We start from the raw sequence: 13,031 nt of genomic DNA, 5'->3' as shown, positions 1-13,031 counted from the left end.
ACTCAGACTCTCCGGCGCAGGAACCAAGTCATGCCAGACCCACTCCCCACAGAAACACAGAAGAAACATAATTTAGTGTGGTGTGTGTCATAGTGTCTTCGCCTGTCTCTCAACTATCTTTAAAGTATTGTGGTGTAGTCAATGAAGAGATAAATCTCTAATAAATACATTTTTCTTAATATATAGGATGTTGTTTTAAATACACAGTCCTTTGTTTAATCAGTAGAATCTTGTCTCTGCCACCATGTCTGCCCAATGAGCACAATGCAACCACGGTCCTGTAATTGTCAATCTTTAAAATATTGTGGTGTAGTCAATGACGAGATTCATCACTGATAAATATATTTGTATTGATATTTAGGATGAATATATATTCATATATGAATATGTTCCTGAATATATTCCTCCCCACTTTTATTGAGATTTAATCCTTTGTTTTATTAGTAGAGTGTGATGTGTGTTATAATGGCTTCCTTTTAAACATAATACCATTTTGGCTGTTTAGTTCATCAATGTTGCCTGTTTTTAAACAACAAGATTATGAATCTGTGAAATGACTTGTCCTTTCTTGTCCCTTGTTTTTGTTATCGTGTTTATGCAATTAATACATATGTTGTTTCATAAATACTAAATCTGATTTATGACTTTTATCTTGGTACATTTTTACATTACATCTACATGTAGCCGGAAGTTGAGCCAGCTAACTGAACTATCGGGAAAGAGTGCGTGCTGCTATCGTTGTTTACGGAACTCTGCATTGTGCTGTTGCAGTTTTACTATAACAGAAAGGTTGTTCATTTTTCAACTGTCAAGGACCGATTGGTGTGTAATGGGCATTGGATTTGTTAGTAGGCCTAGCCTTGATATTTCTTTTAAACCGTACTTAGCTAGCTAAACTAACGTTACTGATAGCAGACAAATGTGTCTAGCAAGCTAGTGAAGTAAACTAATTAAGTTTATCTAATTAATAAATTAATCACGGTACTACGCCGTTATAATTGTAGATGCAACGTCAACGTTACTTTTTACCTTCACACTCTCACACACCGACTGTCCCGTTATGACCACTCCATCTCAAAAACCTCGCACAGCACCATCCTTACGTTTCGGCCAGGTGGTTATCGGACCCCCTGGTGCTGGTAAAACAACCTATTGCCGTGGAATGCAGGAGTTCTTAACTAGTCTTGGTCGCAAAGTGGTAGTAGTGAACCTGGATCCAGCCAATGAGGGCTTGCCATACCAGTGCGATGTGGACGTTTCAGAACTGGTAACTCTTGATGATGTGATGGATGGATTGAAATTGGGGCCAAACGGCGGCCTGTTATATTGCATGGAATACCTAGAGACTAACATCGACTGGCTTGAGGCAAAGTTGGGGCAGCACCATGACTGCTATTTTCTTTTTGACTGCCCTGGCCAAGTAGAGCTATACACGCACCAGAATTCAATGAAGAACGTCTTTTCTCAGTTATCCAAATGGAACTTTAGGGTGAGTGGCTCTACTGAATGAGTACCAGTTACTCTCCTTTGAAAGTCTGTTTCAGACATCTTTCATCATCAGGTGTGTTCTCACCCTTACTCTCTGTCTCCTCATCAGTTGACAGCCGTACACCTAGTGGATTCACACTACTGTACAGACCCAGCAAAGTTCATCTCTGTGCTTTGTACATCACTGTCAACCATGCTGCATGTGGAGCTTCCCCACGTCAATGTCCTGTCCAAGATGGACCTGATAGAGCAGTATGGCAAGCTAGGTAAGCTTTGGATCAGACCATGTTGGGGAGGATGTTTGTTATTACTATTTTCTCATATTGTCATTTTGAGCTCTCTGTGATTTCGTTACCGTTGTTTTATCAGGTGGTTTCACCCCCCTGCAAAAGTTTAATCTATTTCACCATGTATATTTCATGTGGCAGCCATGGATGTGGTACAAATTACTGTAATTTCATCTCATATATCCTTTACTAGCTTTCAACCTGGACTTCTACACAGAAGTGATGGACCTGTCTTACCTGCTGGATCATCTAGCAGCAGACCCATTCTTTAAGAAGTTTCTCCGCCTTAATGAGAAACTGGCTGAGGTGATTCAGGACTACGGTCTAGTGTCCTTTGTCCCCCTGAACGTGCAGGTGAGGCCTCCTTACACCAAGCAGCTGTTTCTTTGGTCTACATTTGAGGACTGAGATATTACCTGATCGGATGTCTCGTGTGTGTGTGTGTGTGTGTGTGTGTGTGTGTGTGTGTGTGTGAGAAAATAGATGGACTCTTACTATCCTACAAGAAATGCTGACATTAATTACTAATTTTTGTTATACAGAAATGTTTAGTTTCACTGTAGGCAATGTCCACTTGGCTGTAAGTTTAGTCTTGCCAGACATATTGGCTTTTCTTCCTTGTTCTTGTGTTGAAGCATTTTATCCCGTGTCTCATTGCAGGACAGGGAGAGTATGGTACAGGTTCTAAGGACAGTGGACAAAGCCAATGGCTACTGCTTCGGGGACCTGGAGGAGAGGAACCTTCAGGCTATGATGTCTACGGCAGTCGGAGCGGATTTCCAGTTTGATGCGTATCCTTCATATCATGTTCGTTTGTGTGTGTGCGAGTGCGTGCATGCATGCATGTGTGTGGAGGTGGTAACAGTTCACAATTATGAGAGCATAAGTTATGTATTTAAGTGGACTGCAGGTTATGATTCATCATCGTAGTCCCATTTATACAGCCTGTTTAAGGTGGGAATGTTACAGCATTGTACCGCCTCCCAGAGGGCATTGTTATTTCGCCATTAAGCTGGCAGCGAAGTTAGTCACAGAGCCAAAAGGATATCGGTGTAAAAGGGAGAGCCGACATGGAGGTACAGTGGTGTGACGCAGCCTAGCGGCTAACCAAAACGAAGCAAGATTCTACTGCGTCAACAGGACACATTGCTTGCATGAATGGGACATGATAAGCATTAAGCAAAGCAACTTTGTTTGAGACTGCACATTACTATAAATGTGCACGGCTAGCAAGAGTCCGCCAACACTAAGTTCAGCCATCATTGTTTTGAAAGTAACAGGTACGCTTTATTTACGCTGCATGTGTTACAGGTCACGCTAGACATTATCTTAAACACCACGCCTCTGCTACCGGTACCCAGTCATCCTGTCTAAAAACACGCTTGGGAGGCATTATGCCAGCTTTGTGTGGTTCAGTCCAAACAAGCAAAGCCGGCATAATGGTGCGTCTTCGTAACGGCGGTTTACTGGGATCAGTGTATCAGTGTGTGGTATTCAACCTTAACCTCTCTCACCAGAGCTGTAGGGGTACAGGACCGCTATGTGGACTCAAACAAGAAGACCGTGGAAGAGGAGGTCATGGATCTCTGAGGTCATGGATCGCTGAGGTCATGCTAGCAGGTGGACTGACTGGCATAGTGCCTCAGTGTCTCTGCCCATGAAAGGATGTGGTGGCCTATCTGAATCGGTTCGCATCGATCAAAGACAAGTAGCATAGCCTCCCTATACACTGCTAGTTTGGAAGGTGGACAAAACAATCTCCAGAGGAACTGAATGATGACTATTACAGCATATCACAGCTTACATGTGTGCTGAAATAGCATAAAAATATAGGATTGAACGGCGGCAAGTTTTGTTAAATAAAGTCTTGATTGCCAAGACAAAATATTTGTAGACGCTCACTGCTTCTAAGGTTTGTTGATGCATTGTTTATGTGTACATCAGTGTACAGCAAATATCGTTTAAACACTCATTTGATAGATGTGATCATGAATATTCAATTAAAATAATGTATTTTTTTAACAATAATGCATTGTTATTATATATTATTTGTGTGGACTTGTGTACTTCCTGTGGTGAGTCTGAGGGATGGAAAGAAATGTAGTCCAGAACTATGTAGTCCAGTAATCCAGTCTGGTACGACTCAGAGTCTGTGTGGGGTTTTTTCTTCTTCCAGCAACCGTTTTGTTTGTCTGCCTTTACCAAAGCCTGGGGTTGCTATGGGGGCCGTCCGTGTGCTTGGCTGTGGTCACCTCGCACCAGGGTCTGAAAATGTGCTCATTAATGAAGTAGCCAGGGACCAGAGGATCAGAAAGGGGAGGGGTTGAGGGGGTGGGTGGGGTGGGCAAACAAACACCACTGCCATCTTCACTGACCTCACCGTGCTCCTATTAACCTGGGGAAGCAGAGGCTGACGCCACAAAGGACAACTAATGTAAGAGGCTTTTATGCAGCGGACTCCCTACTTGGTGAGCTATTGCAAAAAAGCCAATTATTAGTTATTTGTATTGGTAAATTATTTGGTATGAGTCTGGTGGCTACCATGTCATGTCACATCTGTAAGTTTGTACCGTGGGCTTTCACAGGTTATAGGCACTTGAATTTTGACTGAATACAGCCTCATGATGGATTGGTTGCACATAATATCCAACAACACGTGCAGTATTACTGAGAGGCTGTGTTGTTCTCCCAGCACCTATCCATGTGTGCATCATCAAGGGCCCACACCGCCACACCATCAGCAAATGAGGGTTGACTCTATCCACATGTGGTGGTGTATGCGCCCAACTTCTCCTGGCACACAACAGCACATGCCATCACACAATCACAGTTGGTCCTGGGGCAATCACGTCCTCTGCACATGTGGTGGTGTGGTTTAAGCTAACCCTATAGCAGAGATATAACAGGAACCGCTAATTCAGTTTGGAACTGTCATCAATGTTTATACAAAAAAAAAAAACGGATTCAAATTCAGTTTTTTTTTTACCTCACGGAAATTAACATCAAGGAAGTTCCAACCAACAGATAACTGAAGAGCTATACCTACTGTGGCTTCGGCTGAATTGTACCTCGCTTGTGAGTCACTTTGGAGTGAAGAACATTCCAAATTAAATGTAGATGTAAGAGCTGATTTAGACATTATCTAAGCCTTAAAGTTGATGTTTTATGGGAGTCATGAGCAGGATCCCTGGGAAATCCTCTGTGGTATGTGATGGGAGCAGCCGAGACAGGACTTCAGATGTGTTGACGAGAGCTGTGTGCGCCAGGGTAAACTTTTCCTCCCCAACTGTTTGGAGAGGGTCGGCCCTGTGGCTCTCCCACCTTACTGTTACATTGTTGGAGGAGCCCCTGTGGACGTGCTAGCATTTAGCTCCATGGGCTGCACAGTTGAGTCAGTAGTCGGGTTGAAATATGTCAGTTTTCCATAGCCTTCCTTGGTTTAGTTGTGAACAGCATTGTATTCATCCCAGACATCTCTATTTATATTGGTACTTTGGTATTTTCACTGATATTAGTTTTATACGTTTTCTTCACTGCTGCCTGATATTCACGCACACACCATCATATTCAGCTGTAATCCAGCAGGTAATAACTTCTAGTCTATTCTATTTCACCTTTCATATACGTCATAAACTTGAGATGAACCTGAATAATGACTATTTATCCAAAAGAATTTCATTGAAATGTGAAAAAAAAAATGTTTAATTTATTTGTTTAAAATAAGATAAATAAAGGTCACAAGTATTGGGTCTTGAACAAAAAAAGTACATTTATGTACATTATTTTGAGTCTCCAGCACATTGCACTTGAGGCACACATATTGAATAAAGTGCCATGATATTTGGTTTGGACAGAACATCATGACATACCTCTTATATCACAGACACAGCAGAGTAGTTTGAATTATATACAACAAATGAATTAAACTGACTAAAGCTGGACATAGGCCAATTAACAAACTTTCTGTTGTCATCAACAGTAAGTATATGTAACGGTACACTCAAATAATGGAAAGAAGTCATGGAGTAGAATTATTCAAAAATAAATAGAGACATCCAGTGTTTAGGTCATTAGCTGAAATTATTAATTATATCCAAGTTCCACAAAGATCCCAAGAAGAATGGTTGCATCTTACTGCCTCTCTGTAAACTCAGAAATTAACTTATTTATACATATTTATTTTTTTATTTAAACATTTAGTTATGATGCCATCACATGGTTACCAATTCAGTTAGGAGCGACATATAATCTATGGTCCATCAAACCTCCTTATGGAATGTCTGTTCTGTTTTTTACTCTGAGAGAAACCAGGTAGGGCAGCGCTGGCACTAACATTGGCGCTGGTGCCACTCAGTAACTCTGGGCTACTGGCGTTGTCCATGAGGCCGTGAGACGGGCGATGGAGCTCTCAAACTGGGCATCGCCGCTGCTACCGCCACCTCCGCCGACCTCAGCCAGCCCCGTGTCATACATGGGCGAGGAAGAGGAAGGGGTCAGAGAGGAAGAGCTCAGGCTGGTGTATGAGACAGGGGAGCTACGCAGGAACTGGGACGTCAGGCCCCCAGTCAAGGATCCCGATGGAGGGCTGGCCGAGGTTAGAGGAGTCCCCGTCACCGACCACAGACCCGGGTACTGACTGAGACCACCGAGGAAAGAGCGACAGAGAAAAAGGAATGTTTCATTAAAGTTCTGAACTGTGGGACCTGCATACATTATCTCTGCAGTCAGGTGGTTGGAGTGGGTAACTGATTTGTAGTCTCTCTGGAAGCCATGGTGGAATGCACCAATAAGTATAAATGTAGTCTAATCAAAATACCACACTGTGTGTGTGTGTGTGTGTGTGTGTGTGTGTGTGTGTGTGTGTGTGTGTGTGTGTGTGTGTGTGTGTGTGTGTGTGTGTGTGTGTCTGTGTACCTGGGACTGGTGGTGCCATTGGAGGTGTGTGGCAGAGACCCCATGCTACTTGGACTGGGGATCTGTAAGGAAGACCAGCTTTCAGAGGCTGCCAGTCCAGCTGAGGAGTTGTCCATGTAGCCGTCTGAAGAAAATTATACAAAACCGGTTAAAATCACACCATGGCATGAACACTCATAGTTGTATAGTGTGTCAGTCGATCTCCTATTATTTTCATTTCCAATGATTTCAAATTGCATGTTACAAATCAGCCCTCTGCTACCTGACTTTAATAACCTAACGTGCCGCTAGTGAAACTTACTGCTCAGCCTCCCGCTAATAAATTAAGACATCCTGACATTCAGAGTGTGTGTGTGTGTGTTGGCTAACTGGCTATAGAATTTCCCCATAGTTTCTGTTGTTTAGATACTAACTTGGTTATCATACAATATCTTGTACTTTCTTTCCACGGAGATAAAAATGGCTGTTCGTTATATACACCATAAGATTCATAAGAGCTCACAACAGAGAATAGGAAGGATAATGAAAGCATTGTGGTGTAAATAAGGTTGACTGGAGTTGCTCTTACTGGCGTTGGGGCTGCGGTGAGGGTAGTGTGTGGGGTATGGAGAGGTCCTGTGGCCCCTCAGAGAAGAGTATCTCTCACAGTAGGAGCCTGACGACAGGCCGTGTCCCCCACTGAACTGAGATGGGCTAGTGCTAGGGCACATGGGGTTGCTGTTAGGCAGAAACCAGCCGCCAACTGCAAAAGAGGGACATCATCATATTGTTATTATTGATCTTACTATTATTGCCTGGGCTCAATGTACTTCAAAGAACTACCATAGCTACAGTAAGCAAAATGAAGTGGTAATGAAGTCCAAATTAAAATAGAATTATGTTGACTTACTCTGAGCATAACCAGATTGCTGATTTCCTGTAGGGTGATCCACTATGTCTTTATGGTCGCTCCTATAAATTACATGGGCCTTACTCCAAGTGCAATGAGAAAAAACAGTTTGCAAATACACATACAATTCACATTAAAAATGTTAAATACTAAATCAAATAGGCCTATGTTATTTATCTAAATCAAACTTAACTTTATGTGTTTACTGAACAGAGTTTTAGGTATTTACCTCTCTTTAGCGTCAAGGAATGCTTTTGCAAATGGATTGTGTTTTATTTTCAGTGCTGTGATCTGAAAATAGAAAAGTTAGACCGTTAGAATACTGGCCTATACGCAATAGCTCTATAAAGCGGTGGATATTGTGAAATGTAATTTACAACTGTAACAAAAATTGGCTAACCTCTTCATTTTGGTATGCAGTGACAGCAATAAATTGCGTCTCCGGGAACGACTGACTGCTTATCATTTTTTGAACACCGCCGACTTTAACGATGTGGATACGGGGCTCATACTTGTGCAGGGAGTTTAGCATTATCTAAGACATATGAAATAATAATCTCAACAACAACACCACCAACACCAACAATAATGATAATATAAATAGTCTATTATTTTCCGCAAGCACACACACATTTTCGATCGACAGCCTTACCTGTCCTCCACCATTAAGTTTATTGGAGAGTTTCACTTTACTGAAAGAGACCGGGGCCTTCATCCAGTGCGCTCCAAAATTGGGTGAGTCCGGGTGAATGTAGACGCAACTGGGACTCTGTGGTTCAGGTTTACCCCCTGCAACCCATTCCCCATTCACGTATTTCCAACGATTGTTGTCTGCGGCCACGAAGTCCAAAAGAACGGAGTACATGGCATTTGGGTCCAGTCCAGCAATGTTCGCCCGTAGCACAGGGAACATCCGTCTTTGAATGGAGAAAATCAATTATATCAATTGAATCAATTGATATCAAATGCATTGCCATTTGCCCATCATTTTCCCCCAGGTTGCACTTCTCACACTTGAAAATGAGAGCTCTAAGTCCCATCAAATTCTGTCTTTATACGTGCTGTTCTATTAGTTAGACATGCATACAAAGGTCTAGCATAACATTAGTGGTATCACATAACCCATTTGAAAAAAGGCCTTTTGACGAAACTTTAGTCTTGGTTGCAAAAAAAATAGTTTTCTTGTTCTGTTTGGATGGAAACATTTAAGTGAACTAGGTAACATACCTCCCCGTTTTTGTGACGATCATCTCATTGGTGAGCTCTTTAAACTTTGTCCAGAGTTCGCAATCATCCAAACTGAGTTTGATATCCCTTTCCGTAACATCTCCTTTCTCACTGCCCTTCTGAAATTCGTTCTCAACGGCAGTCAACAGATGTTCCAGACGTTGATCCGTGCTAGCGGAGCTCATTTTCTCGTGGCTGTGTCGCGTAATAATCAGATAGATACCCGACTGGGACCCAGGGCACGCACAAGGTAACCTTAAGGGTAGGCGTTGCTAAAAACTCAGAGGCCAATGTGTGGGAATGGGAGGGTCCAAGGCCGTACACCCGGCCTATTTATCCAATAGCTCACGTGATAAATGGGAAAATTTGGCTTCTGAATATTGATAAAGGCTTAAGCTAAATTAGATGAGCTTTCACTATGTGTTCAAAATGCGCCACAAAACTAAGTATCACTCCAAAAAAACGACAACAAATCACGCAACGAAAACAACATTATCATCCAGATGTTCAATTTAACCAAAACAGATATGGGGGATTTGGGAGTTGTCGACATGGAATTCTAATTGGTGTTTAGTTTATATTAAATTCAAATAGGAAGTTTCAGAAAGTAACGTTACGGATTTCACGACGAAAACTAAAGGTTAATAACCCTAAAGCCTGTGAAGGACAGATTAAAGACGCCACGGTCACTGCGCCCTTCTGTCGCTGTAGCCTTTGAACTTTCAGGGGCGATTTGCTTACCTTTGTGTCTGCCCACTCTACGGGGTGATGACAATAGTGAGGTGAGAAGGCAATGATAATCCTTTAGATCAGGAGATTGGGCACTTTTGCGCGGATGTACGGGCATAATCCTGATTACGAATATCATAAAACAGTTGCACCTACTGTTGAATTATGGATATCCAGTACATCAATAAATTAGTTCGTTGAGTGCGTAAAATAAAACAATGTCATAAAACACTGGGGTAAGAAATATTATACACCCATAGCTGAAACACACTAAGCTACATTTTTACTTAGAATTTTCCTGGGAAATGATTAAAGTAATTGCGTTATTCTCAGTAAATGTTTCCTTTGAATTTCACTGCTTTTGATTAACTCTGACACTAACCAAAATACATCTTCGCCATCATCCCTTACAAAAATTCAGGGTAGGCCCAAGTTAAGGTAGTGTCTGTTATTGTTTGTAATTTGTAAGTTGTAACCTATTTTTCATTAGCCAAGTTTAGACATAACTTAAAACTTCCCAGAAATGTTTCAATGTTTCTCCATTCAAAAATACCGTATCATATTACCATCTTTCCAGGCTGACTTTGATATAACAAGGATTTTAATTTAGGAGACTTACATAGCTTCTTCACAGGCATTAATAATAGAGGGTGGTCCAGAAGCAGTTTCACACCTTCTAAATATAGGAAAAGCAGACACACTATTCTTTGAATGGTAAATAGAGATTTGTGTATTATGCTCTACATGATGTGGTTACCATGGCAGAGAATCCTGTGAAAACATCAACATCAACAAATATATGTCACTACTGAAAAACAACACAAACAAATCAACAACGCCGTGGGCAAAAATAATTTCAAAATGAATTTTCCTGCAATAGGATGCGTGCTGGGCATGTTTGTCTGTTGCTCTCATTGATATCCACCTAGCTGTTGAGTCAGCTTTGGTTTCAACTATCCTTTCTTCATTAGATATTTTGAAAACCTGTAAAGAACTTAATCACACACACCCATAATAGCGAGTAGTAAGACTAATGAAACAAGGCTATGCACACAGCACACAGCACCAACTTTCTCTCCTGCCTTCTTCCCTTTCTCTCAGATTCTCCATCCTGCCTCCTCCGACAGTGGTGAGATCCGCTGCACACTGTGGTCTCTGCTGCAGCAGCATACAAGCACCTGGGTGTGAAATATGACAGAGGCCTGGCAGTTCACAAAGAACCAGTTATAAGATGTTACATATTTTCCAGAGGACAGGCTTGGTTGAAATGGGGTAAACAAAGGCCAGGACAAGCAGACTGAGAGAGAGAGGGAGGGAGAGAGAGAGAGAAAGAGAGAGAGAGAGAGAGAGAGAGGGAGAGAGAGAGAGAGCGAGAGAGAGAGAGAGAGAGAGAGAGAGAGAGAGAGAGAGAGAGAGAGAGAGAGATGAATCAGTTTGGAGGAGAGGGGGGATGCTCCATCAGATAGATAGTCACAAAACAAACAGGACTGATCCAGGACGACTGGAGCGAATGACGGGAGATAACACTGTGGAGGAAAGGAAACATGACCTGGCAGACATGTGAGGGGGTTGATGGAGGCTGTTGACTGGTCTGATCCGGCCCTCATGGCATCACGCCCATCCAAGTTTGGGGTGGCAGCCCCCAGTTTGGGGAAACACAACCGAAACCATCATTTCAGTGCAGTATGTGAATCTACAGCAGGCACAGCATGTGAAATGATGCACAGAATATACATTGTGTTTCCTTCAGTTAGTCCAGACAAACAAAGTTATACAGGTCCGAACTCCACTCTCTCTACATCTTTATATCCTCAGAATAAAATACTCATTCACCTGAGCAGTCTCTGCACTGGACCTCATATGACACTCAGTATTAGACCGTGCAGTCCTGTGGACCTGTTGCTAGACAGGAAGCTTTACATGGCCTGATTTTATTTAATATGTTCAAGAGAGCTTTAGATGTACTTGTTCTCTTCAGACTTAGACTGATAGTCAGTGTTAGCACTGCAATAGGAGTTTCTATTTTAAATGGTCTCAATAGTGGGGAGTAATAAAGTAACTTATCAGTTCAAATTATCGTTGACTATGAAAACTGTCACAAGTCTGGTTAAGAGTTAGTGACACCAACTGTGATCATGATAAATTCCCCCAGCACACTCACAGCACACACACACACACACACACACACACACACACACACACACACACACACACACACACACACACACACACACTCCTCTACACACACACACACACACACACACACACACACACACACACACACACACACACACACACACACACACACACACCCCTCTACACACACACACTCCTCTACACACACACACACACACACACACACCCCTCTACACACACACACTCCTCTACACACACACACACACACACACACACACCCCTCTACACACACACACTCCTCTACACACACACACACACACACACACACACACACACACACGCACACACACACACATTCACACCTACACACCTACACACAGATACACACTCTCCTTTTAGATAATTGCTCTCTTCCAGTTCTCTCACAAATGTGTACTGGAGGCTCTCTGGAAGTACTTCTTTCTCTCTCAACATCACACTTCTATTTTGAGTTCAGGAACTCTTAACTTCCCTTTTTAAGTGCTTTCAGCTTTAGGTGAGATGGCAAAGAGAACAACCCTTTCCGCAGTGGAGGGTCTTTAACATCTTCAAAGAGACAAAGACACAATGTTAGCTTATTTGAGAAAGCGTTAGCTGATGTGTCTTTTTTGTGTTTGTTTCCAGTATCAAAACTAGAAAACATAGCTTACCAGCATGAACAATATTGTGAGATACTAACAAATTATAATCATTTCTGCTATGGCTTTAATACATAGTTATAAATAGTTAAACATAGTTACAGTAAATATGTTTGAAGTTTATTTCATCCATATATTAAAACAAAAGGCGGTACTTCATTATTCTTACACTTCTTGAATTTCTTTCTTTTTTTGTGAGTTTTGTGAAATATGTCAATCAAGTTATATGGTTTATATATTAATTCAGGAGCAGTAAAATGTTGTAGTTTAAAACATGTATCTGCGCCCCATGAGGAAGAGACCCTCTATTTCAAAGGGGTTGTTTTTTACCAGACTCAGCGGTATAGCGTCTCTTTTCCTCTGAGATTTTGGGTGGATTTATGTGGATGAGGTCAGCAGACACCTGGGTGTGAAAAAGCTGAGTTATAGCTCAAGCTCCCAGCTCCCAGCTGAACAACCAAACATGCCTCTCTCTAGGACACCTCGGCCAACAAACCACAGCAGCACATCCCCACAAGAGCCTCTTCATGCGACACTTCATACATACAATTAAAACTGTGGAAATACGGCAGAAGGTTTTCATTCATTTGTCATGGGCAATTTATGTGTATTTTGTAAACTGTCAAGAGGGGTCACACATCGGTTTATAGATTCTCGGCTGCATCATAGGAAATGCAGGTGAGA

At 42.0% G+C, this 13,031-nt stretch overlaps 2 protein-coding genes across 2 annotated transcripts; one reads left to right on the top strand and one right to left on the bottom strand.

The window, feature by feature from the left end:
- Nucleotides 1–680: 680 nt before the first annotated feature.
- Nucleotides 681–3,803, top strand: gpn2 (GPN-loop GTPase 2). Its single transcript, XM_012838722.3, has 5 exons — nt 681–1,489; nt 1,598–1,754; nt 1,969–2,129; nt 2,436–2,566; nt 3,293–3,803. Exons 1-5 carry the CDS (start codon nt 1,061–1,063, stop codon nt 3,363–3,365), a joined length of 951 nt encoding a protein of 316 aa, XP_012694176.1. The 5' UTR covers nt 681–1,060; the 3' UTR covers nt 3,366–3,803.
- A 2,322-nt stretch (nt 3,804–6,125) lies between these two features.
- LOC105910069 (T-box transcription factor T-A-like) lies at nt 6,126–8,990 on the bottom strand. Its single transcript, XM_012838749.1, has 8 exons — nt 8,806–8,990; nt 8,231–8,495; nt 7,979–8,113; nt 7,808–7,869; nt 7,579–7,640; nt 7,258–7,431; nt 6,690–6,813; nt 6,126–6,411 (listed from the first exon to the last, which is right to left on the bottom strand). The coding sequence occupies exons 1-8, from the start codon at nt 8,988–8,990 to the stop codon at nt 6,126–6,128; spliced, it is 1,293 nt and encodes a 430-aa protein (XP_012694203.1).
- Nucleotides 8,991–13,031: the final 4,041 nt, after the last annotated feature.

Source organism: Clupea harengus, chromosome 11 (genome assembly GCF_900700415.2).
Source record: "Clupea harengus chromosome 11, Ch_v2.0.2, whole genome shotgun sequence".
Taxonomy (NCBI): domain Eukaryota; kingdom Metazoa; phylum Chordata; class Actinopteri; order Clupeiformes; family Clupeidae; genus Clupea; species Clupea harengus.
The sequence above is the reverse complement of the archived record's forward strand: the minus strand, read 5'-3'. Positions and strand labels throughout refer to the sequence as shown.